Consider the following 26,296-nt stretch of genomic DNA (forward strand, 5'->3'; position numbering starts at 1 on the left):
CTAGGTTTTTTTTAGCCCATAGATTTTGTTTGAGTCACTCAAATATCACACGAATACCCATTAGACATGGAAAAATGTATAGAATTGCCAGACAATGAGCTTTAAAACAGCAAAATGTTATCTGCACCCTATGACAAATTGTGTACAATTGCAGGAAATACGTTTTAAACCTGCAAAATGTTCTCTCCACCAACAAGAGGGGTGTGAACAGTTTGTGTCATGAACAGTGCTTGTGCCCATAGAAATGATGTTCCCCAATACTAGAAGGGGAGCCTGAGTGAAAATGTTTAGAAACGCCTGATATAGCAGATGCTCTCATCCAAAGAGAACTTAGTGACATGCCTGACTTTTCTCGTCCAGACAACATCAACTATAGTGAAGTCCCCTTCCACCGCAGATGCGTAAGGCCGGACATCTGCAAATGTGGTGGATTGAGACACAGCCCATGCATCTCTAGAGTAAACAAACGGATTTTGACTGGATTTTGTTTTATTGTGCCTCGAGCAGAGCATGGTGGGGTGGCCTCAAACTGAGAAATTAATATTAATTTTATATTATTTTATGCCCAGCTCATATGGCCCCTTGATGATGTGAGGCCTGAGGCAAATGCCTCTTCTGTCTACTGGTAAGTCCGTCATGGCATATGGTTTACATCGTTTTCATGCCATTCAGTGAAGATGAAGCCTAGGCTAATCACCGGTGATGGCAAATAAGATACTTTGAAAACACTGCTGTTCACTCAAAATTGGGAGTTGTTGAGAAAGAAAAATGGTTAGCTTCTACAGACAGATCCCACTTAGAGAAACTAGTTGAATCAACATTTAAACCAAAACAAATCAATGTGATGATGTTGAATCGATGTGGAAAAACTGACTGGATTTGCAAAAAGTCATCAATTTAAGGGCATTTTGTCTTCTTTTCACCCCTTTTCACATAAATCCAATAACCTGGTGACATGTTTTGTTGATTTCATGATGAATTCACATTAGATGAAAACTCAACCAAATGTAAATCAAAAATAGACGTTGAATTTACATCTGTGCCCAGTGAGATTAGTCTTCTCTTTTCAGCAGTAAGTATTTGCTTTCCAAACTGTATGTTTTCCCGCTATTGTATTTTGAAATTTGCAAAAGGCAAACTGACAGCAGCAACCAACCATAGAAATATAATCCATAGATAGAAGTTTCCATTCAAGTCAGGACTGGCAGCCATTGCCAATGTACCCATGAGTTTAACAGTCAAATTCCCAGGGTTAGAGATTCCATAACACTTCTATGAATTACATGTCTATGGCCACAACAGAACAAGCTGTTCTACTGTATATTTACCACGCTTGCTGAATCCACAGCTATTTTTTAGATGCTCCTCGGTGGCTAAATGATGCTCTCTGGTGTAGTATTTTGAAGGCTTTTATTTAGGCCTATGTTTGTTCAGACAACGGTAGCCTAAAATTATTTTAGGCAAATGTTTTTAATTTCAATTTATCAGAGGGTGCAGCAGCACCGCCGGCCTCCCAACTTGCCAAAACCCATGTAGGAGGCTACTGAAAAAAGCATGTGCAGAAAATACAGATTTGGTTGCTCTGTCCTTAATTATTGTTGAAGATCATGGTCGGGGAATGACTTCATAAAAGTCACTTATCTCTTACCACTTCCTAAATCCGTTATGGTCTGGTGTGGGTATAATAGCTAAGTTGGTAGAATTATATGTTTTGCTGGAGAAATGTGCTGTAGACGTATAGTTTGTAGGTGTATACGAACCTCTCGTAAAGCACAATGTGAAGTATTGGCAATGATTTAGAGTGAAAAGATGGATTCCTTTGTAATGGGAATTTTAATGTTTTCTTTTTCTTATATCAAATAATTTCTGGGTAACCTTACTGTGATTGTTTTCAATTAAAATGGACGAAAATAAACAAAATAGCTTCTTAGCAAAGAGCAATTTCTCTAGAAATAATTTGCTAGGACCGTCTAGGAGCAGTCTGAGTGGGGAGGTGAAAACTGAAAACGATCTGTTATTGGCAGAGGTTTGGAACTCTCTTTGTTATTGGTCTATTAAGTAATTTACCGCCTGGTGACCGGCAGGCCAAAACTCCATCCCACCAAAACAGGCTGACATTTCAGGCGATCTTTTCAAACAGCTCTTACATTAAAATGGCATTATCATAATTTTCACAATGTTATTCCAACATAAATATATAGACTCAGCAAAAAAAAGAAAAGTCCCTTTTTCAGGACCCTGTATTTCAAAGATAATTAGTAAAAATCCAAATACCTTCACAGATCTTCATTGTAAAGGGTTTCAACACTGTTTCACATGCTTGTTCAATTAACCATAAACAATTAATGAGCATGCACCTGTGGAATAACAGGTTACAGACGGAAGCTTACAGACGGAAGGCAATTAAGGTCACAGTTATGAAAACTTAGGACACTGAAGAGGTCTTTCTACTGACTCTGAAAAACACAAGAAGAAAGATGCCCAGGGTCCCTGCTCATCTGCATGAACGTGCCTTAGGCATGCTGCAATGAGGCATGAGGCCTGCAGATGTGGCCAGGGTAATAAATTGCAATGTCCGTACTGTGAGACGCCTAAGACAGTGCTACAGGGAGACAGGGAGGACAGCTGATCCTCACAGTGGCAAACCACGTGTAACAACACCTGCACAGGATCGGTACATCCGAACATCACACCTGCGGGACAGGTACAGGATGGCAACAACAACTGCCCGAGTTACACCAGGAACGCACAATCCCTCCATCAGTGCTCAGACTGTCCACAATAGGCTGAGAGAGGCTGGACTGAGGTCTTTTAGGCCTGTTGTAAGGAAGGTCCTCACCAGCGTTTATTGTCAAAGGAATGAGCGTTACACCGAGGCCTGTACTCTGGAGCAGAATCGAATTGGAGGTGGAGGGTCCGTCATGGTCTGGGGCGGTGTGTTACAGCATCATCAGACTGAGCTTGTTGTCGTTGCAGGCAATCTCAACGCTGTGTGTTACAGGGAAGAGATCCTCCTCCCTCATGTGGTACCCTTTCTGCCGGCTCATCCTGACAGGACCCTCCAGCATGACAATGCCACCAGCCATACTGCTCGTTCTGTGCGTGATTTCCTGCAAGACAGGAATGTCAGTGTTCTGCCATGGCCAGCGAACAGCCCCTTTGTTCAGGGACACATTATTCAATTGATGTTAGTCACGTGTCTGTGGAACTTGTTCAGTTTGTGTCTCAGTTGTTGAATCTTATGTTCATACAAATATTTACACATGTTAAGTTTGCTGAAAAGTTGAGGACATTTCTTTTTTTGCTGAGTTTATATAAAACACAGGAAATCAAGTTTACTGCACTGGGCCTTTAAGCTCATTCTTGAAGTGCATACTGAACCTTCACACAAGTATATCAAGATACTTTTGAAACAGTGTTATATAATTGATAAATGTCATTTTGGTTGTTTGGTTTATTACAGACCTATCCTCCATCATCACCTCCACCCTTCATAAGGCCAGATATCGCTGTGGTCCTCCACCTGACCCAACAACCTTCTATGCACATGGAATAGGGAAGTAAAGAGTAACAGCAGTGAGTCTAGAGGCCTGGCCGGTGTGAAGGGTGAGAGTAACAAACATGAGTGAGACTGAGGCTTTACTTGCGCTGGTGGTCTGCACTAAATAGAGGTTGTCCTTTCCTACCGGTCAAAGATCCATGTAGCAGACATGAACATACTGGGCCAGGAACAGAAGATCAGCCCCGGTACGGAACATCTTGCCGTCTCAAACAGACCAGCTCAAAGTCCTGTGGTCCAGGGCAGACCAACAGCAGAGCCCCAAGAATTGTGAGCATGTAACACTTGTTCCGATTGCAATTTAAAAACAATGACATCCCATTTTACAGAGGATGTACACCCCTTCACCAATGGGAGAAACACTGTGGGTCCTCCCAAGGGTGTCAATATTAGCATGTACTCTGAACACCACGACTAAGTTAATGCCACAACTTAACTTCTCATTCCACATCAGCCAATCATGACTCTGCCTGGTGTTCTCACCCCCCCAGCTGCTTGTGCTAGTTACACCATTTAGCTCTGATGGAACAGCCTGGGAATACCCCATTAAAATGTTATCCATGTTTAAAATGCTGGACAAGTAAGTATACAATATGTGCATTTTATGTAGTAAATTCAGTGTGGTGTAGACCAACGGTACCTCAGTTTTAAAATGATTTAATTCCTCTTTTGTACTGGAAGCATCAAGCTTTATGCTTAACAAAAACCACCCAATTTGACACCACATTTTGTAATAAAGTTTATTTACAGGTTGTAGAACAAGGAAGTGTCTGTACTTATGTACACTTGTGAAATTGAAGGACTACAGTACACATACAAAAAGACATACAGGAAACAAGAACATTTAAAAGTTGAAAGTGCTTTGGTTCTCAGGAATTTGGAAGGCGTAGCCGTCAGTTGTGATTTCTGGAGCAACAGACTCGTCCTCCTCACCCTGAAAGCAAGACAGATGGTGTCAGAGAGTATCATGGCAGAGTTTCACTCAAAAGAGCTGTTCTCTACCAATAACACCTGAAGCTTGGGGAATAAAACCCAGCTCATGGTCAATGTCTCCTTTTGATAACAATCAGCCGCTTCCCCCATGAATGGACCTGAAAGATGTGAGACAAGCTAAAGAGGACATAAGTGTATTTGGACTTAGTCATTGCTTGGTGAAGATCTCACCTCGCCAGAGAAGTACTTCTCTATGAGGTTGAGAGAGGCCTTGTAGACCATCTCGTTCTCGTGAGACTGCAGCGCCTCAATCTTGTCCAGGCCACCACACTCCTCGATCATCTCGCACAGCTTCTCCACCTCGCCGATCTTCTCTCCTGCCTAAGACGTTTAGTATGGGTTTTTACACACGCGAATCCACAGTACCCATTTATAATTTGAAAATCAATAAACATGTACATTCAAATTTGAAAATCAATGCTAAAACATGAATGTCTCAACAACCGGGCTATAGAAGTTACTTGGAGTGGTAGCTCCCATGCATAAATCGCAGAGATTAATATTTGCCGATCAATCAAAACCCACAGATCAGCACGGTCCAGCTGTCTCTAGGAACCACTCGGCAAACTGTCAGTGTTACAGGGTGCTCATTAACCATAATGTGTTACTGATAGAATTCTGGGTTGTAAGAGGGACATCTTGACCTTCATAAAGATTGTGTCATCACTTAAGCTCTACCCATTGGTTCTTCTAACAGACCAGAGATGAACTTACCAGGAAGATGTTGGTTATGGCATCCAGAATGACCAGGATGGTCTTGCTGTCCTTGGCAGAGAGCAGGTTGAGCAGGGGCTCCAGCACATTGGCCTGTACCAAATAGATCACCTGATCCACTGTCCCCCCGCTGGTGTAGTTGGTGATGGCCCACACCGCCTCCTTCTGTGTCTTGTAGTCTCCCTGGTTGAAGAAAGGCAAATCAGGCAAGGCCAGAGCTAGCTAGGGGACTCATCTTTGTATTTGTGCCATTGTGGTGTTGATGACAGCACTATCAACACCATTGAGGCCATATCAATTTTGGAGCAGTCAATTTCCTTCACGATTGGCTGATCACTCCTGATGTCCCAGTTGGACATGACTCCAACAGGTTAACCAGGAGAGATCAGCCAGTGAAGTCCCAACAGTTGAGTACATTCATATGGCACTGCCCATGCTAACAACATTTTGGCCACTAGAGGCCTCTATCAATCTCTATGGGCAGGGCTCACTTCATATGCAAAGACTCATTCACGGGTTGCATTTCTGCTGTCGGCACCCTCAGACAAGGAGTGCAGATGTTTGTGGAGCAGCACAACAGAAACCAGGCATAAGATCAGTAGGCATGAAACTGAGGAAAACAGTCGAACGGTGGAGGTCAAATCTGGGGCTGCATGTAGCAATCGTCTAGGCGCAGGTCCTAAAGGGACAAATTAATCTAGTCGATCAGCCCTCAATGCATACTAGCCCCTGAATGGTTTGCCCCCTAATGAGGAACCCTTGTCGTACCTTTTTGAGGATATCCACCAGCAATGGAACGAGGCCGGCGTTGAGGACTTCCTGGATCTGGGTGTCCTTGCCAGCCGTGACGTTGGACAGGGTCCAGGCCGCCTCTTTTTGGATGTTGGACTTGTGGTGGCGGAGCAGCGCGGGGAACATTGTCAGAGCGCCTGAGTTCAGCACACACTGTGTCTGCTCATCTGTGCCAGTCACGATGTTGCCCAGCGACCGCAGAGAGGGAGTCTGGGAAGGGGGGGGGGGGGGGGGGTGTGTCAGGATTTGGATGCAAGCTACACAGTGGACTCATGTCTGTGACAACAGGCTTTCCTCACTAACTTGGAATGTCTCAACAACCGGGCTAAGGAAGTTACTTGGAGTGGTAGCTCCCATGCATAAATCGCAGATGTTAATATTAGCCTGTCAATCAAACCCCACAGATCAGCCGACTCCAGGAACCACAAGGCAGACCACTGTACAGGTGCAATCAAAAATGTAAAGCCTAGTAACCGTGGAAAAGGGACATACCACGATGGTGAGCTCCCCGGAGCCGAGCAGCTGGACGAGGCGGGGCACCAGGCCGGCCTGCACCACCACTTCGATGCGCTCGTTAGGGCCGTCCGTCAGGTAGGACACGGCCCAGCAGGTGTCGGCCAGCACCTCCTTGTCGTCGTGGTGGAGCAGGCGCACCAGCGTGGGCAGCAATAGCTGCACGGCCGACAATGGCGGGGCAGGGTTCTTGTTCCGACAGAGGTTAGACAGGGTCCATGTCACGTTCCTAAGGTAACCAGACTGGAAGGAGCAGGGAGATGTTGTTAGAGATCAATATGCCACACCGTTACCAGCTATATTTATTGGAGGAATATAATTGAGGTAATGAGCAAGCTAAAACAGTCAACTTTATTATAGCGCAACATCATAAATCAACCACACCTATTTTACGAGAACCACCAGGGAAAATAGCTGATGAGTAATTTCCCACAGCACTTGCTAACAAATTCCACAACACAGAGCTTTTAATCATTATATGTAAACTTACAGAAAACACAGACAGGTCAGGGGCAGCCAGCAGAGTCAGGAGGGGCTCGATGGCGCCGTGTTTGATGACCAAGTCCCTGTAGGTGGAGCCATCACCTAAGGATAAGGAGGAATCGGGCCATTTCAAAAATGTGGTCACAGAAGACCGTTGACCTGGCATACAACCAGAGTAAGGAGGCTTGTTGCAAAAGGTATATTGAACTAACATATGTTCAAGTAGTAGTATTTTCAAAAGAGAAATACTGATATAAATTGATATTGTTACCTGCCTGGTAGCAATATCAATCTTTATCAGCATTTCTGGTGTAACAAACATGAAGTTTCACACTAAAGTTGCGCCGGCGTAAAGATGTTTGAAAGACACAGGGTTTGACAGGAACAGTTATTCCAACAAACACGGGAAAAGCTTTCAGATCACTGTTCCTGTACTATCAATGACAATGGCAACAGTCATGCCATAGTCACTTTCGATACAGGTGAAAGTGTGCCCTCTCATACCAGCGATGTTGCCCAGGGCCCAGACGGCCTGCTCGCTGATGTGGGGGTGCGGGGACATCACCAGGCTGATGAAGGCGGAGATGGCTCCTCCGTCCACCACTGCAGTGGTTTGGTCCGAGTTGCCAGAGGCGATGTTGGTCAGGGCCCAGGCCGCCTCGAACTGTATGGGAGGACACTCAGCCAGGCCCAGGAAGCGGACAAAGTTTGAGATGAGCCCGGCATCGATGATGCGATCAATGGGAGGGTGCCTCTCTCTGGACAGCAGCTTCCTGTGGTGGAAGTAGGCCAGGTCGAAAGTCATGGTTAGGGGTGGTGATTACCAAACACCGGTTTCCAATGGAAAGCTTAGTGGCTTACCTGGCTGCCTGGGTAGCCTGCACCTGATGATCTAGGCTTTGGCTATTTACACCAGCCACAATCTCCTCAACCGTCCAGTGCTGTGCAGGCTATGGAAACATGGCAGGATTACACATTAATTACATGACCTGGCACACCATCTGTGGAGCATCTGCATGCATGTCAATGGAAAAAAGTGACAGAATATAGGCACTAGCTAACAGGCCTCTGATCGAGTACAGGACAGAAAGGCACCAAATTCAATAAAAATCTATTGGGAAGAGGGACATCTTCGGCTTGCTCACCCTTTGTTGATGGCCTGTACAAAGTCATAATCCAAAACTTGCCATTGCCCGTTTTAGTTTCAAATAAGGATACAAAATATTACCTGTGCATTTTGGTCCTTCTCTTGGAGTGGAGATGTAGGCTCATCTGGGCAGATACTGACGTTCCTTCTTTTGAGAAGCTGGTCATCTTTCTTTGCCTTACGAAGTTCGACATTGACCTCGACTCTTCTGCGCCTCAATTCCTGCAGATGAACAGTCAAGTAAGCATGGTTCTAGACAAATGGAAATACTGTAAACTAGGTGTTAATGATTGACTAATCAATCAAGATATAGGCATCAATGGCGATATCAACTTACGTTGGTATCTTTTCCCTTGTTTTTGAATTGGGTGATACGATCGGCGTCGTTCGCAGTTGTCGACATGGTTTTCGTTGCTTATTGAACAAGGCGATGACTTCACTGTAGTGTTGATCACTAAGGTAATGGGGGGGAAATGTAAATGTTAGCTCTGTGCCCGTTTTAAATAAAATAACCAACGTTCTCCTAGCTAGCAAGACAGTTCCGCTTTCCTGCTGCCGGGCGAACTATAATCTGACGTAGACCACCATGTGGCCGGTTGAAACCGCTTAAATGTACCAGTTAGTCATAACCAGTACACTAGAAAACCAGTCATAATTTAACACTATATCAACGCATATCATTTATATCGAATGCACCCAGTAACTATAATATTTTAACCATTAAAATAAACCAGAACTAACAAAAGCATAAGGACCGCACTCACCTTGTTCTTGTTCTTACTGGCAATGACGTCAAACGTGAGACCGACTTTAAATTTCCGGCTTTCTTGATCTGTGATTGGCCCATTCGAGTCAAAGCACCTCTTCATTGGCCCCTTTTTGAAAAAGTCGGAATGAGTCACTGGTGGTGATGCGCTGTTATCGCGAGACGATACTACAGTTTTTCACAAAGTGTGACTAAATTTGCCTGCGACATGTCGCCGAGCACAGTAGTTTGGTTAAACCTGGTAGCAAATATGTTAATCGTGAAATAAAATATACACATTCTATGGAACTTTTCATGCATTTGGCGTCATGTTTTCAATGTTATAAATTGTGCCTGTGCTAACTCGGAACGTGATGACCCAGTGGCCTAATGGATAAGGCATCAGCCTCCGGAGCTGGGGATTGTGGGTTCGAGTCCCATCTGGGTCGTATTTAGTTTCCGTTTTACGTGAAATGGCATAGAAAATAATAAATGATAATAGCTACATGGATTATAAAACCGGATGTATGCACTCCGACAACAATTTGTCTCATATAAAATGTGATTGCATTTACAAACGTCACAACTAAGCTATGGAGCCTTGACCCACGAACATGTACCATACAAATCAATCACATACATAGCAATAAGGTTTAATCACGACTTTAATACAAATGTTTGAATTTTGCAATACCACGAGCATCCAAGCGTCGCCTCACGGTTTGTAACATTGTGTCCAAAAGGGGGCAGTGGTTCTACGCGTATGACTTTTACCGGTATAGGCTACACATTCACAGTGGCAAACATAATTGTATTTATTTATTTAACCTTTATTTAACTAGGCAAGTCAGTTAATTAAGAACAAATTCTTATTTACAATGACGGCCTACCAAATGGCAAAAGGCCTCCTGCGGAGACGGGGGCCTGGGATTAAAAATACAAAATAAATACAATATAAATATAGGACAAAACACATCACAAAAAGAGAGACAACATAGCACTACATAAAGAGAGACCTATAAGACAACAACATAGCAAGGCAGCAACACATGACTACACAACATGACAGCAGCACAAAACATGGTACAAACATTATTGGGCACGACACAGCACAAAGGGCAAGAAGGTAGAGACAACAATACATCACGCAAAGCAAGCACAACTGTCAGTCAGTGTCCATAATTGAGTCTTTGAATGAAGAGATTGCGATAAAGTTGTCCAGTTTGAGTGTCTGTTGCTGCTCGTTCCAGTCGCTAGCTGCAGCTAACTGAAATGAGGAGCGACCCAGGGATGTGTGTGCTTTGGGGACCTTTAACAGAATTTGTCTGACAGAACGAGTGTTGTATGTGGAGGATGAGGGCTGCAGTAGATATCTCAGCTAAGGGGGAGTGAGGCCTAAAAGGGTTTTATAAATTACCAGTGGGTCTTGCGACGTGTATACAGAGATGACCAGGTTATAGATGAGTATAGAGTGCAGTGATGTATCCTATAAGGAGAATTGGTGGCAAATCTGATGGCCGAATGGTAAAGAACATCTAGCCGCTCGAGAGCACCCTTACCTGCCGATCTATAAATTACGTCTTCGTAATCTAGCATGGGTGGGATGGTCATCTAAATCAGAGTTAGTTTGGCTGCTAGGGTGAAAGAGGAGCGATTACGATAGAGGAAACCAAGTCTAGATGTAACTTTAGCCTGCAGCTTTGATATGTGCTGAGAGAAGGACAGTGCACCGTCTGTCCATACTCCCAAGTACTTGTATGAGGTGACTACTTCAAGCTCTAAACCCTCAGCGGTAGTAATCACACCTGTGGGGAGAGGGGCATTCTTCTTACCAAACCACATGACCTTTGTTTTGGAGGTGTTCAGAACAAGGTTAAGGGCAGGGAAAGCTTGTTGCGGACCTGCTCTCATTTCGGGCAGAGAGGGTGATGCGAAGCGAGAGGGATAATTGGGCCCAAAATCTGTCTTCTCCAGCAGGTGGCGTTTTTTTTTTCACTCACCAAGCGAGGAGGTTTTGTATGGAGATCAATGAGCGTGTCGAATTAGGTTACAAAAAATGTAATGTCCTTATTTGCTACGTGTGGATTATTTGATCGGATATACGTTTCGTAATGATTGCGTTGTTACGAGTGTACTGATATAAGTAGGACACGTGACATCCCGGGAACTTTGAGAAAAAAACACTTTATATCGGAGTTGTGCCTGGTCGTCACTAGTTACTACAGCCACAACGTCATAACATGGCAATTATTAAAATGTCTCTTTTAAACATTTATTTGAAACCTAACCATAACCACACTGCTAACCTTATGCCTAACTCTAATCTTAAATTAAGACCAAAAAGCTCATTTTTGTTTTCATTAATATTTACTATAGACATATTTTGACTTTGGGGCTGAAGTAACTAGTGGAAACGTTCACACGCGAATCTGTCCCACCTGATTTTGCCGCCTCCTGACTGCCTCCCATTATTGAAGACATATATTTTCACTGTTAGAGCGGGTACTAGAGTATCTGGTCAATATAATGGATCATCTGTGTTGAGGACCAAAGCCAGGCCATTGGTACTTTTCAGATGTAATTTACATAACAATCGCTAACTGTGAACTTTAACACCATGTTACTTTAAAAAAAAAAGACTGGTCAAATGCAACAGCCTATCACAATCCGTAATCACCAATAATCATTATCATCAGTAATTAGTGGAATTAAAGGCTAAAATCTGGGCCACGTTTAAAAAAAAAAATGCCCCCACACACAGTAGCCTATTAAGACCGAAGGGCGTTTCATGCATAGAAATGGGAATTTAATAGGACCTCTATGGCTTCATGAATGAAGTGTCTCTGATGTCACTCTATTTACCTCTGCCTCGGAGTGACACGCCTCCCATTCCAGTCTCGAGGCATATAAACCTCAGGAATTCAGAGACACTCCAGCAGACTTCGAAGTTGGTCCAGTAGTACTTTTCAGGATGACAGTGATTATTCTACTCCTGCTGGTACTTGCGTTTAGTTTTTCTGACGCGGAGGACAATGGTAAGTCGGGTAACAATTCTTGCTGCTTTCCAACTATGTCTTATTACATTTACATGTTACATTTTAAGGAGAAGAATGGTGAAGAATGGTGACAGTATTATTGTAGATCAGAAGATCCATTAAGGAAATAGCAAGTTTTAAAACGAATATACTCTGAAACTTTTTTGTATCTATTGTAAATGTGATGACATGGTGATTTTCTAAAGCATTTTCTCAGAGGTGCAATAAAGAAATATATATATTTGCTTATCAAATTGACATTTTATTTATTTATCACATGCGCCGAATACAACTTTAGTAATAGACATGACTAAATGCTTGCTTACGAACCTTTCCCAAATGATGCAGTTTTAAAAATAATAATAAAAAATATTACCTAACACGAGGAATAAAATACACAAGAGTGGAGCTATATACAGTGAGTACCAGTAACCTACCAGATCAATGTGCAGAGAGAGGTACGAGGTATTTGAGGTAGATACAGTCTGCACATGAAGTCAGGGTGAAGTGACTAGGAATCCGGATAGATAATTAATAAGTGTAAAATAAGGAAAAGAATAGCAGCAGCAAATTATGAGTGTAAAAGTGAGTGTGCGCGTGTGTCATGTGTGTATGTTAGGGTTTTGTGTGGGAGTGACAGTGTAGTGTGTGTGTGTGAGTGAGTGTTAATGGTGTGTGTATATAACATCTAGTGTGCATAGGGTCAGTCAGTGCAGGTAGTTTGGGTACCCTTAATTTACCTTTTAACAGTCTGGCTATTTAGCAGTCTTATGGCGTAGGGCAGAAGCTGTCTCGGGGCCTGTTGGTCTGAGAGCTGATGCTCCGGTACCGTTTTCCGGACGGTAACATAATGAACAGTCTATGACTTTGAGTGGCTGGAGTCTTTGGCAATTTTTCGCGCCTTCCTTTGACACAGCTTGATATGAGTTCCTGGATGGCAGGACTTTATGTATATTTATGTTTGGAATTAAAGTACATTTTATGATTGATACTTAAAAAAATATATTTCACGAATATAAGCCTATAATTAAATCTCTGACATATCTAATTAAATATTTGTAGATGCTACTTTGCAACAATATAATAATCTGAAATGTGCATATCATAAAGCTGGAGTTCACAAAAAGAGTGACATTCTCCTAATCTGACAACTATCGGTGTCAGGCAGTTACAGCTAGTTCGAATGACAAAGCATACTGCCACTAGACATTTACGTAATTTAGCACACGCTCTTATCCAGAGTGATTTACCGGAGCAGTTAGGGTTACGTTGAGTCTACAATGATTTGATCGCTGTGAATGTTTTACTTTACTTTTGGGTGTTTGGCTTGTGTGCTGACAGTAAGACTATACAGACATAATTATAAGATCTGGATGAAAATGTCTTTATTAATGACAATGTAATAACAATATATTAATTATATGGTGACACACAAAAAAAAAAAAAACACAATTGAATAGAATATGTGCAGTGCACTTTGCATGCTTTAGTTCAGTGCCCACACTCTTTTTTTTATTTATTTGATGTTTCCAGGTTAGTCTTATTGAGATGAAATATCTATTCTACAAGAGACCTGGCCAAATATCACCACACATTTACAGCATAATAAAACACAGAGCATTACAGTTTGAAAAACAGCAATTTAAAGAGTGAGCAGGCAAGATACTTTGGGGAGGTGTGGTGCATCCTGGGGTCAGAACATTGACAGCCCCCACTTCATTGTTCACCACAGTTTTTACCCTAGTTTTTAAACACATTCAAGGAGACAAGCTCTTGTCATTTCCTGCCCTTTTGTAGTTTCTTCTAAGTGGAAGGGGCAGAGAACTGGAATGCTTTTTTTACCCAGCTCTGACAGCTAAAAAAATATTGATATTCTCAAGCTATTGCTTATATTAAGGAGCAGTCAACTGTACTCAGAACCTTATATGATGGAGGTATGATATAGGGGCCATTGATATGATACAGTTATAATATACTGCTGGGTGTAACTGTCCTTGCCTGCTTTATCCAGAGCTGTTCTCCGTGATAAGCACCCCCCCTGAGAAGGGCCAGAGTGTTTTACCCGACCCTGGCCAGAACCAGAGCACAAGGCTAGGGGCCAAAGACCCCTCTCTCATCATCAACGAGCCCCTGGAAAAGAGCAGCAAAGCTGGGGACCCCAAGTACGCCCTCCACCCCCTTCCCTCTGGGGTCTGGCCCAAGCACAGTGACCCTCGCCCCAGCCCCCACAACAAGAGCAAGAAGGGCCCTAAAAATGACCGCCTGATTGAGCACAACAGCGAGAAGAACCGCGGTGAGGCCAGTCTAGCACTTCCCAAAACGCCACTTACCGCTGCTACCAACCGCACACAAAAAGTAAACGTGGACCCTTACCGAGACCCCCACACTTACTTCAACAACCCCCCGCAGATTGACCCGGACAGTCACCCCAACTCCAGACCCAGGGGCCACCCCCACATTCACCCAGCCACCTCCCCTCGCAGGGACCCCCCAACCAGAAAGCTGGACCCGGAGGAGAATCGCCCTGGAGGGAAGTCCAGTCTGTACCAGTCTGGCGGCGCCAACCGGAATAACAGCCGCTCATCTGTGCTCCTCAACCGTCGCTCCTCCAGCCTGCTCTACCACTTCGACATCCTGAAACGAGGTACGGAAAGTGACACTGCACCCCCACACTATGTATGGTACAAAGGGAGTCATGACAGTGAGACTGCTGTGATTTCGGGATAGTTAGCTAATTACCTCTCCAGCCACAAGTTGCTGCCTACATCTGGATTGAATATGTCCCTTTGTGTGAAGTCTTGGGGGGTGAGAGGTCATGATAGCAATGCTAAATATGCCTAAGTGAGATCAGTTAGGATGCAGTAATTAAAGGGTGAGACCGGAGCGGGGAGGATGGGGAACGTGGAGCCCCTTCCTGTGGAATGCGATGCCTGGGTTCTGTAATGACAACCCTGGTCCTTCGAATGACACTGGAATGAAGTCTGGCTCCACACAAGCAGGCAAGGCACGGTCGGTCACTCTCTCTCCTTCTTCTCATCGCCGTCTCTCTCTTCCTTTCTCTTTGTCTCCCTGACTCGCAGAGTCTGACTTCACTCACGAGGCCGTCTGCATGAGTGAGTGCAGGAAGGAGAAGGAGGAGAGAGACCACTACTGCTACAGTGAATTTGGTGAGTGTGTGTGTGAACGATGGTTAGACTATTGTATGAGAGTGAGATGGATGGCCTGGCCACCATCTTCCAGTGATGGCTCCATAAAGACGAAGTGAAGTGAAGGGATGGGAAAAGGGGACAAAATAAGGGCATGACACAATGTCTGGCGTAGTCTATTTGCAACCTACCAATCATGCTGTAGTTTAGACTGGATTGACAGACATTCCCTTTGGTCATGTAGAGTCTTCTCACCATGGTGCAGGGTGAAGTTGCCCCAAAACGCTGATCTTGGGTCAATTTTGCTGATCCTAGATCTGTACCTATGAGTGCTCTCTGCTGCTATCCACTTTAGAGTTCAAAACAATGACCTTTACTTTAATTTGACCATTTACCTTTGACATTTCAGCCGTCAATGGGATCGTTCATGACATAGACATGGTGCGTAAGGGGATTCGACTCATCACACTGATGGTGAGCAGCGATGGCTTCTACAAGATGAGCCGTCTCTACGTCACTCCAGACAGCTTCTTTCTCAAAGTGCGTCTCCTAGTCCTGGACACCTACAAATGTAGCAAGCCTTGTCCTGACATCAAACTAGGTAAGTGTCAACTTAAGGAACCAATAAACGCATCCCAAAATTGCACCCTATCCCCTAAATCAAGGCTCTCCAACCCTGTTCCTGGAGAGCTTCCCTCCAACCCAGTGGTAATTGGGGTGGCAGGTAGGGTAGTGGTTAGAGCGTAGGGGATGTAACCAAAAGGTTGCAGAATCTCCAAGGTAAAAATCTGTCATTCTTCCCCTGAACAGGGGCAGAACGACAGTAGGCTGTCATTGGTAGGCCGTCATTGTAAATAAGCATTTGTCCTTAACTGACTTGCCTAGTTAAATAAAGGTTACATAACTAACCTGATTCAGTTCATCAACCAGCTAATTATTAGAATCAGGTGCGCTAGATTAGGGCTGGAGTGAACCTACAGGATGGTAGCGCTCCAGGAGCAGGGTTGGAGTGAACCTACAGGATGGTAGCGCTCCAGGAGCAGGGTTGGAGTGAACCTACAGGATGGTAGCTCTCCAGGAGCAGGGTTTGGAGTGAACCTACAGGATGGTAGCACTCCAGGAGCAGGGTTGGAGTGAACCTACAGGATGGTAGCGCTCCAGGAGCAGGGTTGGAGTGAACCTACAGGATGGTAGCGCTCCAGGAGCAGGGTTGGAGTGAACCTACAGGATGGTAGCTCTCCAGGAGCAGGGTTGGAGTGAACCTACAGGATGGTAGCGCTCCAGGAGCAGGGTTGGAGTGAACCTACAGGATGGTAGCACTCCAGGAGCAGGGTTGGAGTGAACCTACAGGATGGTAGCGCTCCAGGAGCAGGGTTGGAGTGAACCTACAGGATGGTAGCGCTCCAGGAGCAGGGTTGGAGTGAACCTACAGGATGGTAGCTCTCCAGGAGCAGGGTTGGAGTGAACCTACAGGATGGTAGCGCTCCAGGAGCAGGGTTGGAGTGAACCTACAGGATGGTAGCACTCCAGGAGCAGGGTTGGAGTGAACCTACAGGATGGTAGCACTCCAGGAGCAGGGTTGGAGTGAACCTACAGGATGGTAGCTCTCCAGGAGCAGGGTTGGAGTGAACCTACAGGATGGTAGCTCTCCAGGAGCAGGGTTGGAGTGAACCTACAGGATGGTAGCGCTCCAGGAGCAGGGTTGGAGTGAACCTACAGGATGGTAGCTCTCCTGCCCTATATGGTGCAGTAGTAGACCATATAGGGCAAGAGTATTCAAATCCCGTCCCGGAGGTCTGAAGTACTGCTGGTTTTCTGTTCTATGTGATCATTAATGGCACACAACTGGTGTCCCAGGTCTAAATCAGTCCCTGATTAGAGGAGAACAATGAAAAAAAGCAGTGGAACTGGCTTTGCGGTCAAGTTTTGAATTTGAGGGATATAAGGTTCTACCATGGCTACGTTCCAATATCAACACTAGCATATTACTTCTAATCGATTCCCAATACATTTCTCCATGCTATATGGTATGCTAGTATAGTCAATTGTACTGAACTCATGTCTACCAGTTGAGCAGAGAGACCAAATACTGCTAATAAATTCACTGACACCTTCTCTTACCCCAATGCTATTCTATAGGTAGCCGGTACATTGTAATGGGCCAGATCTACCACCGGAGGCGCCACCTTCCCAATGACCTTCTGGCCCTGCTGGGGGGCAAACTGAAGCCAGGCGACGGCCTCCTGCGCAGCAATAACTACGTCAAGCGCTTCAACAAGAGGAGACACCAGAAAGCCCTGGAGGCTACCCGCTCCAAGTGTAGGTGAAACCTAAACACACTATCGCCCCCTGCAGCGGTGGAAAAGACATTGCAGCCGTCAACATGAAGTGACTGTGACCTATAACCCTACAGCATTTCAGCTGAGACGTAGATGGACGAGGCCACGGTGTTGTTGTTTTTTTACGGCATGGACCTCCTGCACTTGTTTGTGTCATAATCCAGGTTGAGTGGTGATGTTTTTGCTTGTCTGTCTGTACAGTCTTTTCCTTGTAGCTTTGCGTCCTCTTTGATAGAAGACACAAGTGGAGTCTATATCAAAGGTTCTCATCTTCAAACCTCTGCTTGAAGTGTTGCCCCATCAGATTTCCTCACACTGTTGCTCTCTGTTATTGTGCATGAGCATTTAGTTGGATAGAGGGCACACTTATTAACAAAGGTAAAAGATGAGCTCTCTAGTATATCTCTTTGTTCATAAGTCTTCTATAATCATTTATTAAGATGTCGTAGTACTTCAAATGATCATTTTTTTCATGTCTGGTACATGAACCGATCAGATCAGTGCATCCCTCTTATTGGTTTCTTTTACGATTTCAATATTCTGCCAGCGAACCCAGAGTTCTGTTTCAATGGAATAATTTAGGTAGAGGACATTTTCATTGGCTAATTCGATGTAACACAACTTTTCATCAGAATGTTTTGGTTGTCCCGTGTCCACATTTGAAGATGTTGAGCATGTGAAAGAAGCCCATAATTGCCCTGAGGGAGGAAGACTGCCAACTCCAGCTCCACTATTCATGCGAACACACACATCTCTCCAATTGGCTTGTTCCAGGTTATCCCAATCATCCATGGGAAAGACTATCTGTTCAGATCTAGTTGCACATGGGTGCTTCTCCAATGGCAAGAGTCCAATTACATTTCGCCTTTCGAACTTGGTAGGAAACTCTAAAGGACTTCCTATTGACTGAATGTACAATATCAGCAATCTCCTATTTATGCCTGTAAGAAAAGCGGTCGCATCTTCACACTGTTTTGTTCCTGTCATTTGATTGCAGGAAATGCACTTTTACTGTATGTGAAAGAGAAGAGGGGGGTGGGATGTAAGACTGGAAAAGCAGCATCAACAACAACAAACCCCAGAGGAGGGATAAGTTGAGAAAATAAACAAAACTTTACCTAGTTTTCAAATGTTAAAGAAGTGTACACGTTGAATCATCCGGCGAAGACAGACTTCATAAGGGAACCTGGTGGTATTAGTGGGTGTTTTTGTAAATCTAATCGCGGGAATCTGATCCCCCAGGGCACCTGGACACACGGATTCAGAAAAGTGCGGCTTTCCTTGCCGGCTCTCTTTGGAGATGGTGAGGTGAAAGCTAATGCCACCTTTGACCCTTATTTGCTCATGCACACACACACACACCCACAACCGATGCGGACAAAGTTCAAAGGAGACATTTGAGAGTGGCCAAGGGAAGGAGAGATGGAGGAGAGAAGGAGAGGAGGAGGGAAGGAGAGAGCGAGAAGGAAGGAAGGAGAGAGCGAGGAGGAGGGAAGGAGAGAGCGAGGATGAGGGAAGGAGAGAGCGAGGATGAGGGAAGGAGAGAGCGAGGAGGAGGGAAGGAGAGAGCGAGGAGGAGGGAAGGAGAGAGCGAGGAGGAGGGAAGGAGAGAGCGAGGAGGAGGGAAGGAGAGAGCGAGGGGGAGGGAAGGCGAGGGAGGAGGAGGGAAGGAGAGGGAGGAGGAGGGAAGGAGAGAGGGGGAAGGAGAGAGGGAGGAGGAGAGAAGGGGAAGGAGAGAAGGAGGAGGAGAGAAGGAGGAGGAGGGAATGAGAGAAGGAGGAGGAGGGAAGGAGAGAGGGGGAAGGAGAGAGGGAGGAGGAGAGAAGGGGAAGGAGAGAAGGAGGAGGAGAGAAGGAGGAGGAGGGAAGGAGAGAGGGAGGAGGAGGGAAGGAGAGGGAGGAGGAGGGGAGAGAGGGAGGAGGAGGAGAGAAGGAGGAGGAGGAGGAGGGAAGGAGAGAGGGAGGAGGAGGGAAGGAGAGGGAGGAGGGGAGAGAGGGAGGAGGGAAGGAGAGAGGGAGGAGGAGGGAAGGAGAGAGGGAGGAGGAGGGAAGGCGAGAAGGAGGAGGAGGGAAGGCGAGAGGGAGGAGGAGGGAATGAGAGAAGGAGGAGGAGGGAAGGAGAGAAGGAGGAGGGAGGAAGGAGAGAGGGAGGAGGAGGGAAGGCAAAAAAGAAAGAAGAGAAAGAAGGTTGTAGTGCCTTCAGAAAGTATTCCCACCCCTTGACTTTTTCCTCACTTTGTTGTGTTACAAAGTGGGATTAAAATGGATTTAATTGTCATTTTTGGTCAACGATCAACACAAAATACTCTGTAATGTGGAAAAAAAATGTGAATATTTGTTACAAAGTTATGAAAAATAAAATACTAATATATCTTGATTAGGTAAGTATTCACCGCCCCATAGACAATACATGTTAGAAACACATTTGGAAGAGGTTACAGCTGTGAGTCTCTAAGAGCTTTGCACACCTGGATTGTACAATATTTGCCCATTATTCTTGGTAACATTCTTCAAGCTCTGTCAAGTTGGTTGATGATCATTGTAGGAAAGCCATTTTCAAGTCTTGCCATAGATTTTCAATCCGATTTAAGTCAAAACTGTAACTAGGCCACTCAGGAATATTCAATTTCATCTTGGTAAGCAACTCCAGTGTATATCTGGCCTTGTGTTTTAGGTTATTGTCCTGCCGAAAGGTGAATGTGTCTCCCAGTGTCTGTTGGAAAGTAGACTGTACCAGGTTTTCCTCTAGGATTCTGCCTGTGCTTAGCTGTACTCTGTTTATGTTTGTCCTGAAAAAACTCCTGAGTCCTTGATGATGACAAACACCCATAAAATGATGCAGCCACCAAAAAGTTGTTGATCCATCCTCAGTTTTCTCATATCATATCTCTGAGCAGTTTTCTTCCTCTCTTGCAACTGAGTTAGGAAGGACACCTGCATCTTTGTAGTGACTGGGTGTATTGATGCATCATCCAAAACCTAATGAATAACTTCACCATGCTCAAAGGGATATTAAGCATCTGCTTTATTTTGTATGATTTTTTACACATCTACCAATCGGTGGCCTTCTTTGAGAGACATTGGAAAACCTCCCTGGTTTTTGTGGTTTAATCTGTGCTTGAAATTCACTACTCAATTGAGGTACCTTACAGATAATTGTATGTGGGGTACAGAGGTTGGGTAGTCATTAAAAAATAATGTTAACCACTATTATTGAACACTGAATGAGTCCATGCAATTTATGTGATTTGTAAAACACATTTTTATTCCTGAACTTATTTATGCTTGTCATAACAAAGGGGTTGAATACTTATTGACTCAAGACATTTCAGCTTTTCATCTTTTATGATTTTTTTTTCTTTCTACAAACAAAATTCCACTTTTACATTATGGGGTATTGTGTGTAGATCAGTGACACAAAATCTTAATTGAATCAATTTTAAATTCAGGCTGTAACACAACAAAATGTGGAAAAAGTCAAGGGATATGAATATTTTCTGAAGGCACTGTATGTACATACATCAAGAAAGAGAGAGACCCTGGGAGAGAAAGAGAGATCCTGGGCTCTCCATTCCTGAGGGAAAACTTTGAATGGATGATAAGATAGACATCCAGGCCACAGACCTTTGGTCTGGCCTGTCATCTTTGACTATGATCATACTTAAAATGAGAGAAAAACCAAAGGTTTGCACTGCGCATATCTCATCTCATACTACATGGAACTAATAAAGATGTATTTGTTTTTTTACTCATTGGGTGTCGGTGTGGTCTGTGGGTCTTATTCATGTGTTATCGGTGGGGGCTAACACTCAGCCGAAGCCTTGCAAACACACATTCTTGAATGGCACCACAGAAGTACATAGATAATCACTTTTGGATTCATTCCTGACCAAGATGGCTGCCATAATGAACACATTCTGGAATTATGAGGGTCTATGACATCAGCCTCTCTAGTGAATTATAGGATCTCTATGTATGGTGCACACAGATTTGAACTGGAGTGTATAGTTAAAAATACTGTTTCAATCATGATGATAACCCCTGGCGATTAAGTGCCCAAAAACAGGGTCATAATTGGGGTGTAATAGGGGCTCCGTCTGGCCTCGGGAATGATTTTTGAACCAAGCCGTTCCCATGCTTTGAAGTCCATCTGGGAACAGAGCTGGAGAGAACAGATGCAGTTGGGCAGGAAACGGGAGCTTGCTCGCATCTCGGCTACCATCACAGTGGGACAACATTCCTTATGGAGAGGAATAGGGATAAGGGGTTGGGATGGGGGAAGAGGTGGGAATTTGTCCTAGTTCCTTCCTGTGTGACAGAGAGAGAGCGTTCCAGCCCCCAAGCCACAGTGAGAGGAATTGATGGGACTTGTGGTCATCTGTAGTCCATTTGGTGTCCATGCAAAGCTCTGGATTCAGTTAGGGGTTTGGAGTGAAGGGGGAGCGTGAAGAAGAGAGAGAGGGAGGGGTGTGTGTGTGTGTCTTCGGTGAGAGGGGAAGGTTAAAGGAAAACTCTCTTGGCCGAATGACATATTTCATTAGTCCATTGTTGATAATAGTCCCAAAAGGTTTTGCATTTCAGCAATAAAGTTTTCAAGATACAGTGCCTTGTTTTTTCAGTTTTTGATTTGTTAAAAAAGTTTGAAATATCCAATAAATGTTGTTCCACTTCATGATTGTGTCCCACTGGTTGTTGATTCTTCACAAAAAAATACAGTTTTATATCTTTATGTTTGAAGCCTGAAATGTGGCAAAAGGTCGCAAAGTTCAAGGGGGCCGAATACTTTCGCAAGGCACTGTATGTAACTGAAAATACAGAAATCTGGCCCGTATGATGCATTTTGCATCATATGATGCAAAATGCATGATACGGGACTATATCAACAATGAACTAATGAAACAAATACCCTCCCAAAAATGTTGGGGTGTTTTCCTTTAATGACAGCGGTGACTTCGGGGTACCCAAAGTATAAGTGCTGCCCTCAGGCATCAACCCCTGCTCTGGTCTGGGTAGAAGTTGCATCTAGGCACAGATCTAGGGTCAGCTAATCCTCCACAAATGTCTTACCTTTTGTGGACTCCAGGAAGAGTAGTTGCTGCTTTCTCAGAGGCTAATGGGGATTCTAATAAATACCAAAATACCTGAAACATTATAGGGGGAAATGCAGGGAAGCTGACTCTAGAACAGTGTCTGAGGCAACTTTCCACGCAACTCTCCACCGTGGAAAGGGATGAAAAAGGTACAAACTACTTAGTATTCATTATATTATACGTTCCTGACCACGTGACCTGACAGGATGAACAAGTCCGGACAAAACTCCTGGCCCTTAAACACAAATTAATTACAACATAAGTACACAAAACCAAAGAAGACAGCACATTGGACAATCAATGTCAAAAACATGACTTTATTATCTTGGATGAAATGTCCTATCAAGTACAAAAAAGGATCTCTTAAGAGTTGCCACAATCTGTTAAAAACATAGTATTTTTCCCCAGTTATGTTTCCTCTTACATTTACTAAAAAATGTAATATTTTCAGCGATATGAATAAATAAAAACAGATATTGTGATGAAGTTATTAAGAGATGTGTAGAACTGGTTGGTTCTTTAAAAAAGAAAATCTTCAAGAAGAGTCAACATTCTCCACCCCGTTTTAAATCAATATGCACACAATATGCAGCACTTTTAATATAAAGGGCAATTTTACCTAAATGTAGAGTTCACTTTGACAAAAGATAGAGAATATCTATTGAATGTACAGGTAGGCTTAGTTGCTGGTTAAAAATGGACAAAAATAAAAGTACTAATGCTCTAAAAACCTCTAAAATCTCTTTGTATATTGACAGCCATATTATACAATATGAAATACAAATGGTGGACGATGTATGTAAGAATAGAAACTGGAGTGCATGGTTTGAAATGCAAACAGGTCTGTGAATAGGACTGACAAACAGGCTTCGGTCACCTCATCTCTCAACTCAGTCCACCTCCGAAAAAGCTGTTGGCACTTCAAACCAGGGTTTCGGTTATTCCCATTTCAATTCAGGAAGTAAACTAAAACTCCATTGAAAATGAAAATTTCAGTTCACTTCCAAAACTAAAATGAAATTTACCCCAACCCCTCTTCAAACCTAAGGCACCCCCTACTATTAAGTTGATCTTTAAGAGATATTAACTAAGAGCACCAGTGACAACTCCAAAAATGTTCTCCCCCCCCAACAAACAGTACTGCCTCGACACAATTATTAGTTTAGAAGAGTTCCAAATATGATAAAAATGCAAGTTCCTAAAAAAAATCTTCATACAAACCCCAATTTAAAATAAAGATTCCTCAACTTTGACTTTCTGATTTACTGTTCTAGACCACAACATGTTTACTTGATGCAGTGGAAAACTCAAAAGCATTTGACTTAATCCTTTATAGGGGGCCTATGAGTTGAGAGATGCATGTGATCCAACCTTCTTGACAAACCATTGGGGGAGAGAGGGGGGAGGTTGCGGTGTGGATGGTCAGTACACTTAGGTTAAATATGCCCTTTAACAGTTTTCACATTCTCCAAGTCCATCCTCGGTTATTTTCCTGTGGAAGGACTTCGGAGTGCTTTTCTTGTTTTCATCAGATGAATGTCTTCAATTAAAAATGTTAGAGAAGCCTCTACATGGCGAGAAATAGAGCTTGTTTTCTCTATGTCGGCTGTTTCATATACACCAATATTCCCATCTTAGGTGGTAACAAAGAAAAAGGAAAACAGAGGTTCAACGTCAGAAAAAAAAAAGTTTTACAAACAGGATAGTATTTCCACAGTGAGACAAGACATAGAAATGGTAACTTGGGACTCTCCATGGCCTGTTTGGAGGTCAGGGCACATACATCTTCAAGGTGGCACCAAGTGAGTTCACGATGATCTAGGATCAGCTCGTTCCAAACACAAGCAGCCAGACAGGTGTGTGCTATTTAGACCCATTTCGATTGAGGGATCACGAGATGAGGAAGCAGAAACAGCTGGAAAGTGTCAGTGGTTGTCATCCCAAATGGAACCCTATTCCCTTTATAGAGTACTACTTTTGAACCAGGGCCCATATGGCTCTGATCAAAAGTAGTGCACTATATAGGGAATATGGTGACATTTGGGACATACACAGTCTGAAATGGGAGTTGACCCCCAGGGAAGGAAGAATAGCTGATACAAAAGAGATGTGAGATTAGTTACGGAATAAACAACTTGAAAAGAGTCTACTGCTGCCTTGTTTCGTACTGCCCTTGAACGGCCCATTAGCTTATTGACTTCAGGGGGGTTTTCTCCCGTCATCCCTCCATTTCATCCACCACATCGGAAGTGCTTTGAAGGAAGGAAACAGGCTGTGAACTGAAAGTCTGAGCCTCCCTCCCCCCGTCTGTTGGGGATGTGGTATCTCCCATCATGAATACTAAGGGTTTGGATAATGGAACCTTCCACTGCCAGTCTCTTCTCTTTCCACGGCTTTAGAGGTGGTTGAGGAATGGCGAGGGCTCATACGGTTTGGTAACAAGGCCGTTCGGCCTGAAGCATGCGTCGGCTACGATCTTCGAGGAGTGTGTGCTGGTTTTAAACGGGGGTGTAACTCCCACTCCCAAGTCCGACAGGTGTGGTGGTATGTGTGTGGACACGTAAGAAGTAGCCTGGCTTCCCCATTGGAGTACGAGTGTTCAGGGGGAACCACATTGGCAGCCATTTTGACAGTAAGCTTTAGAAGGAGTGCCGACTGTGAATTCTAAGATGCTGTAGACTGCAGTTTGTTGTTATGAGACCTACAGAACGCAGAGAGAAGGGGAAACAGTTGATGTGATCGATTGACATGTTTTTTTTATTTTTTATTAAAAGCTTGACAAATCACAAAATATGCACGAGGGAATACAAAAACAGTTATTGGATGCCAGTGGGGTCAGACGTTTGAGCAGAGAGAGCAGCCATGTTGGTGTAATGTTCGTTTAATGTTCTATATGGCTTGTATATACAGTGAAAACATACCATGTAAAACATGGGACAGTCGAGTTCACCAGAAATGAACTGCAAAGCTACACAAAAAACTATGACCTATATCTTACCATTATTTTTCTTTTTGAGCATACAATACTCCTTCACAAAAGGATATAATATGCACATAAAACAATAACATTATACATTAATAATTCAGATAAAAGACTAACTGATAAATGTTGTTAATCTTTTAAAAATGGCCAGCTAAGAGGAGATACAATCTTTGCACTTCATCTACACAATAAATGTACTCCATTCAATTAAATGATAGGTCATCTGCACATGTGGAACTGAGTTGAATACAACATTACATGTGTGAGAAATGACTTTCAACATTTTAGCAAAAATCGAATCACAACCATGTTGTGAACTAACCTTTTCGATACTTGATATTGTGCCTCACACGTCACCAGATTGAGATAAACAGAAATGAACTCAACTTCCATCGAACATCTGTCGCCTTTGAAATGAATGTAAAAAAACCTAACAGATGTTTCCCTTGATTGCTGTTTGTGACCAACATGGCTGCCATTATCAAAATGGAGAAATGTTTTTAAAGTGTCTTTCCTTCTAAAAAATACAAAAAAACACACCTACGGTGTGGTTTATACTGTAAATATACTTTTGATGCTGTTTTGAAAGACATAAAAACAGCAAGGTCCAGGATAGCCTAATGTTTTTTTAATTTTTTTTTTAGAGTGACCCCGGCACCCAGCTCAGATTCCAACTACAAGGCCAGACTTATGACATCACAATCTGTAAGAGAGGGAGAGAGAATGGATGACATAAACACATGCAGGTGGAAGCACAT

At 43.7% G+C, this 26,296-nt stretch overlaps 3 protein-coding genes and 4 non-coding genes across 13 annotated transcripts in view; 2 read left to right on the forward strand and 5 right to left on the reverse strand.

Annotated features, from left to right (window-relative positions):
* Positions 1-4,285: 4,285 nt before the first annotated feature.
* Positions 4,286-9,075, reverse strand: LOC109889609 (importin subunit alpha-1-like). Its single transcript, XM_020481170.2, has 11 exons — positions 8,966-9,075; positions 8,539-8,655; positions 8,283-8,423; positions 7,916-8,004; positions 7,559-7,827; positions 7,062-7,156; positions 6,551-6,814; positions 6,035-6,268; positions 5,267-5,449; positions 4,724-4,873; positions 4,286-4,493 (listed from the first exon to the last, which is right to left on the reverse strand). The coding sequence occupies exons 2-11, from the start codon at positions 8,602-8,604 to the stop codon at positions 4,404-4,406; spliced, it is 1,581 nt and encodes a 526-aa protein (XP_020336759.1). The 5' UTR covers positions 8,605-8,655; positions 8,966-9,075; the 3' UTR covers positions 4,286-4,403.
* Positions 4,982-5,116, reverse strand: LOC116376260 (small nucleolar RNA SNORA84). The gene has a single exon (XR_004211661.1). It is a non-coding gene; the product is annotated as a small nucleolar RNA SNORA84 (small nucleolar RNA).
* On the reverse strand, positions 6,365-6,489 carry LOC116376261 (small nucleolar RNA SNORA84). The gene has a single exon (XR_004211663.1). It is a non-coding gene; the product is annotated as a small nucleolar RNA SNORA84 (small nucleolar RNA).
* LOC116376290 (small nucleolar RNA SNORA71) lies at positions 7,411-7,538 on the reverse strand. The gene has a single exon (XR_004211711.1). It is a non-coding gene; the product is annotated as a small nucleolar RNA SNORA71 (small nucleolar RNA).
* Positions 9,076-9,322: 247 nt separating the features above from the next.
* On the forward strand, positions 9,323-9,395 carry trnar-ccg (transfer RNA arginine (anticodon CCG)). The gene has a single exon. It is a non-coding gene; the product is annotated as a tRNA-Arg (tRNA).
* Positions 9,396-11,892: 2,497 nt separating this feature from the next.
* LOC109894975 (uncharacterized) lies at positions 11,893-18,954 on the forward strand. The gene is made up of 5 exons (XM_020488662.2): positions 11,893-11,981; positions 13,993-14,625; positions 15,062-15,148; positions 15,537-15,728; positions 17,267-18,954. Exons 1-5 carry the CDS (start codon positions 11,918-11,920, stop codon positions 17,452-17,454), a joined length of 1,164 nt encoding a protein of 387 aa, XP_020344251.1. The 5' UTR covers positions 11,893-11,917; the 3' UTR covers positions 17,455-18,954.
* Positions 18,955-22,852: 3,898 nt separating this feature from the next.
* LOC109888832 (nucleosome-remodeling factor subunit BPTF) overlaps positions 22,853-26,296 on the reverse strand; it is a 53,386-nt gene continuing 49,942 nt past the window's right edge. For 5 of the 7 annotated variants that reach the window (XM_031829303.1, XM_031829266.1, XM_031829294.1 and 2 more), the window contains one exon: positions 22,853-25,256. In XM_031829303.1, coding sequence (XP_031685163.1) covers positions 25,220-25,256 — 37 coding nt within the window. In that variant the 3' untranslated portion in view covers positions 22,853-25,219. Of the gene's footprint in view, positions 25,257-25,294; positions 26,242-26,296 lie in introns of those variants that run through there. The other 2 variants (XR_004210680.1, XM_031829282.1) reach the window with 2 other exon arrangements.

The sequence above is a fragment of the Oncorhynchus kisutch genome, linkage group LG1 (assembly GCF_002021735.2).
Source record: "Oncorhynchus kisutch isolate 150728-3 linkage group LG1, Okis_V2, whole genome shotgun sequence".
In the NCBI taxonomy this organism is placed as follows: domain Eukaryota; kingdom Metazoa; phylum Chordata; class Actinopteri; order Salmoniformes; family Salmonidae; genus Oncorhynchus; species Oncorhynchus kisutch.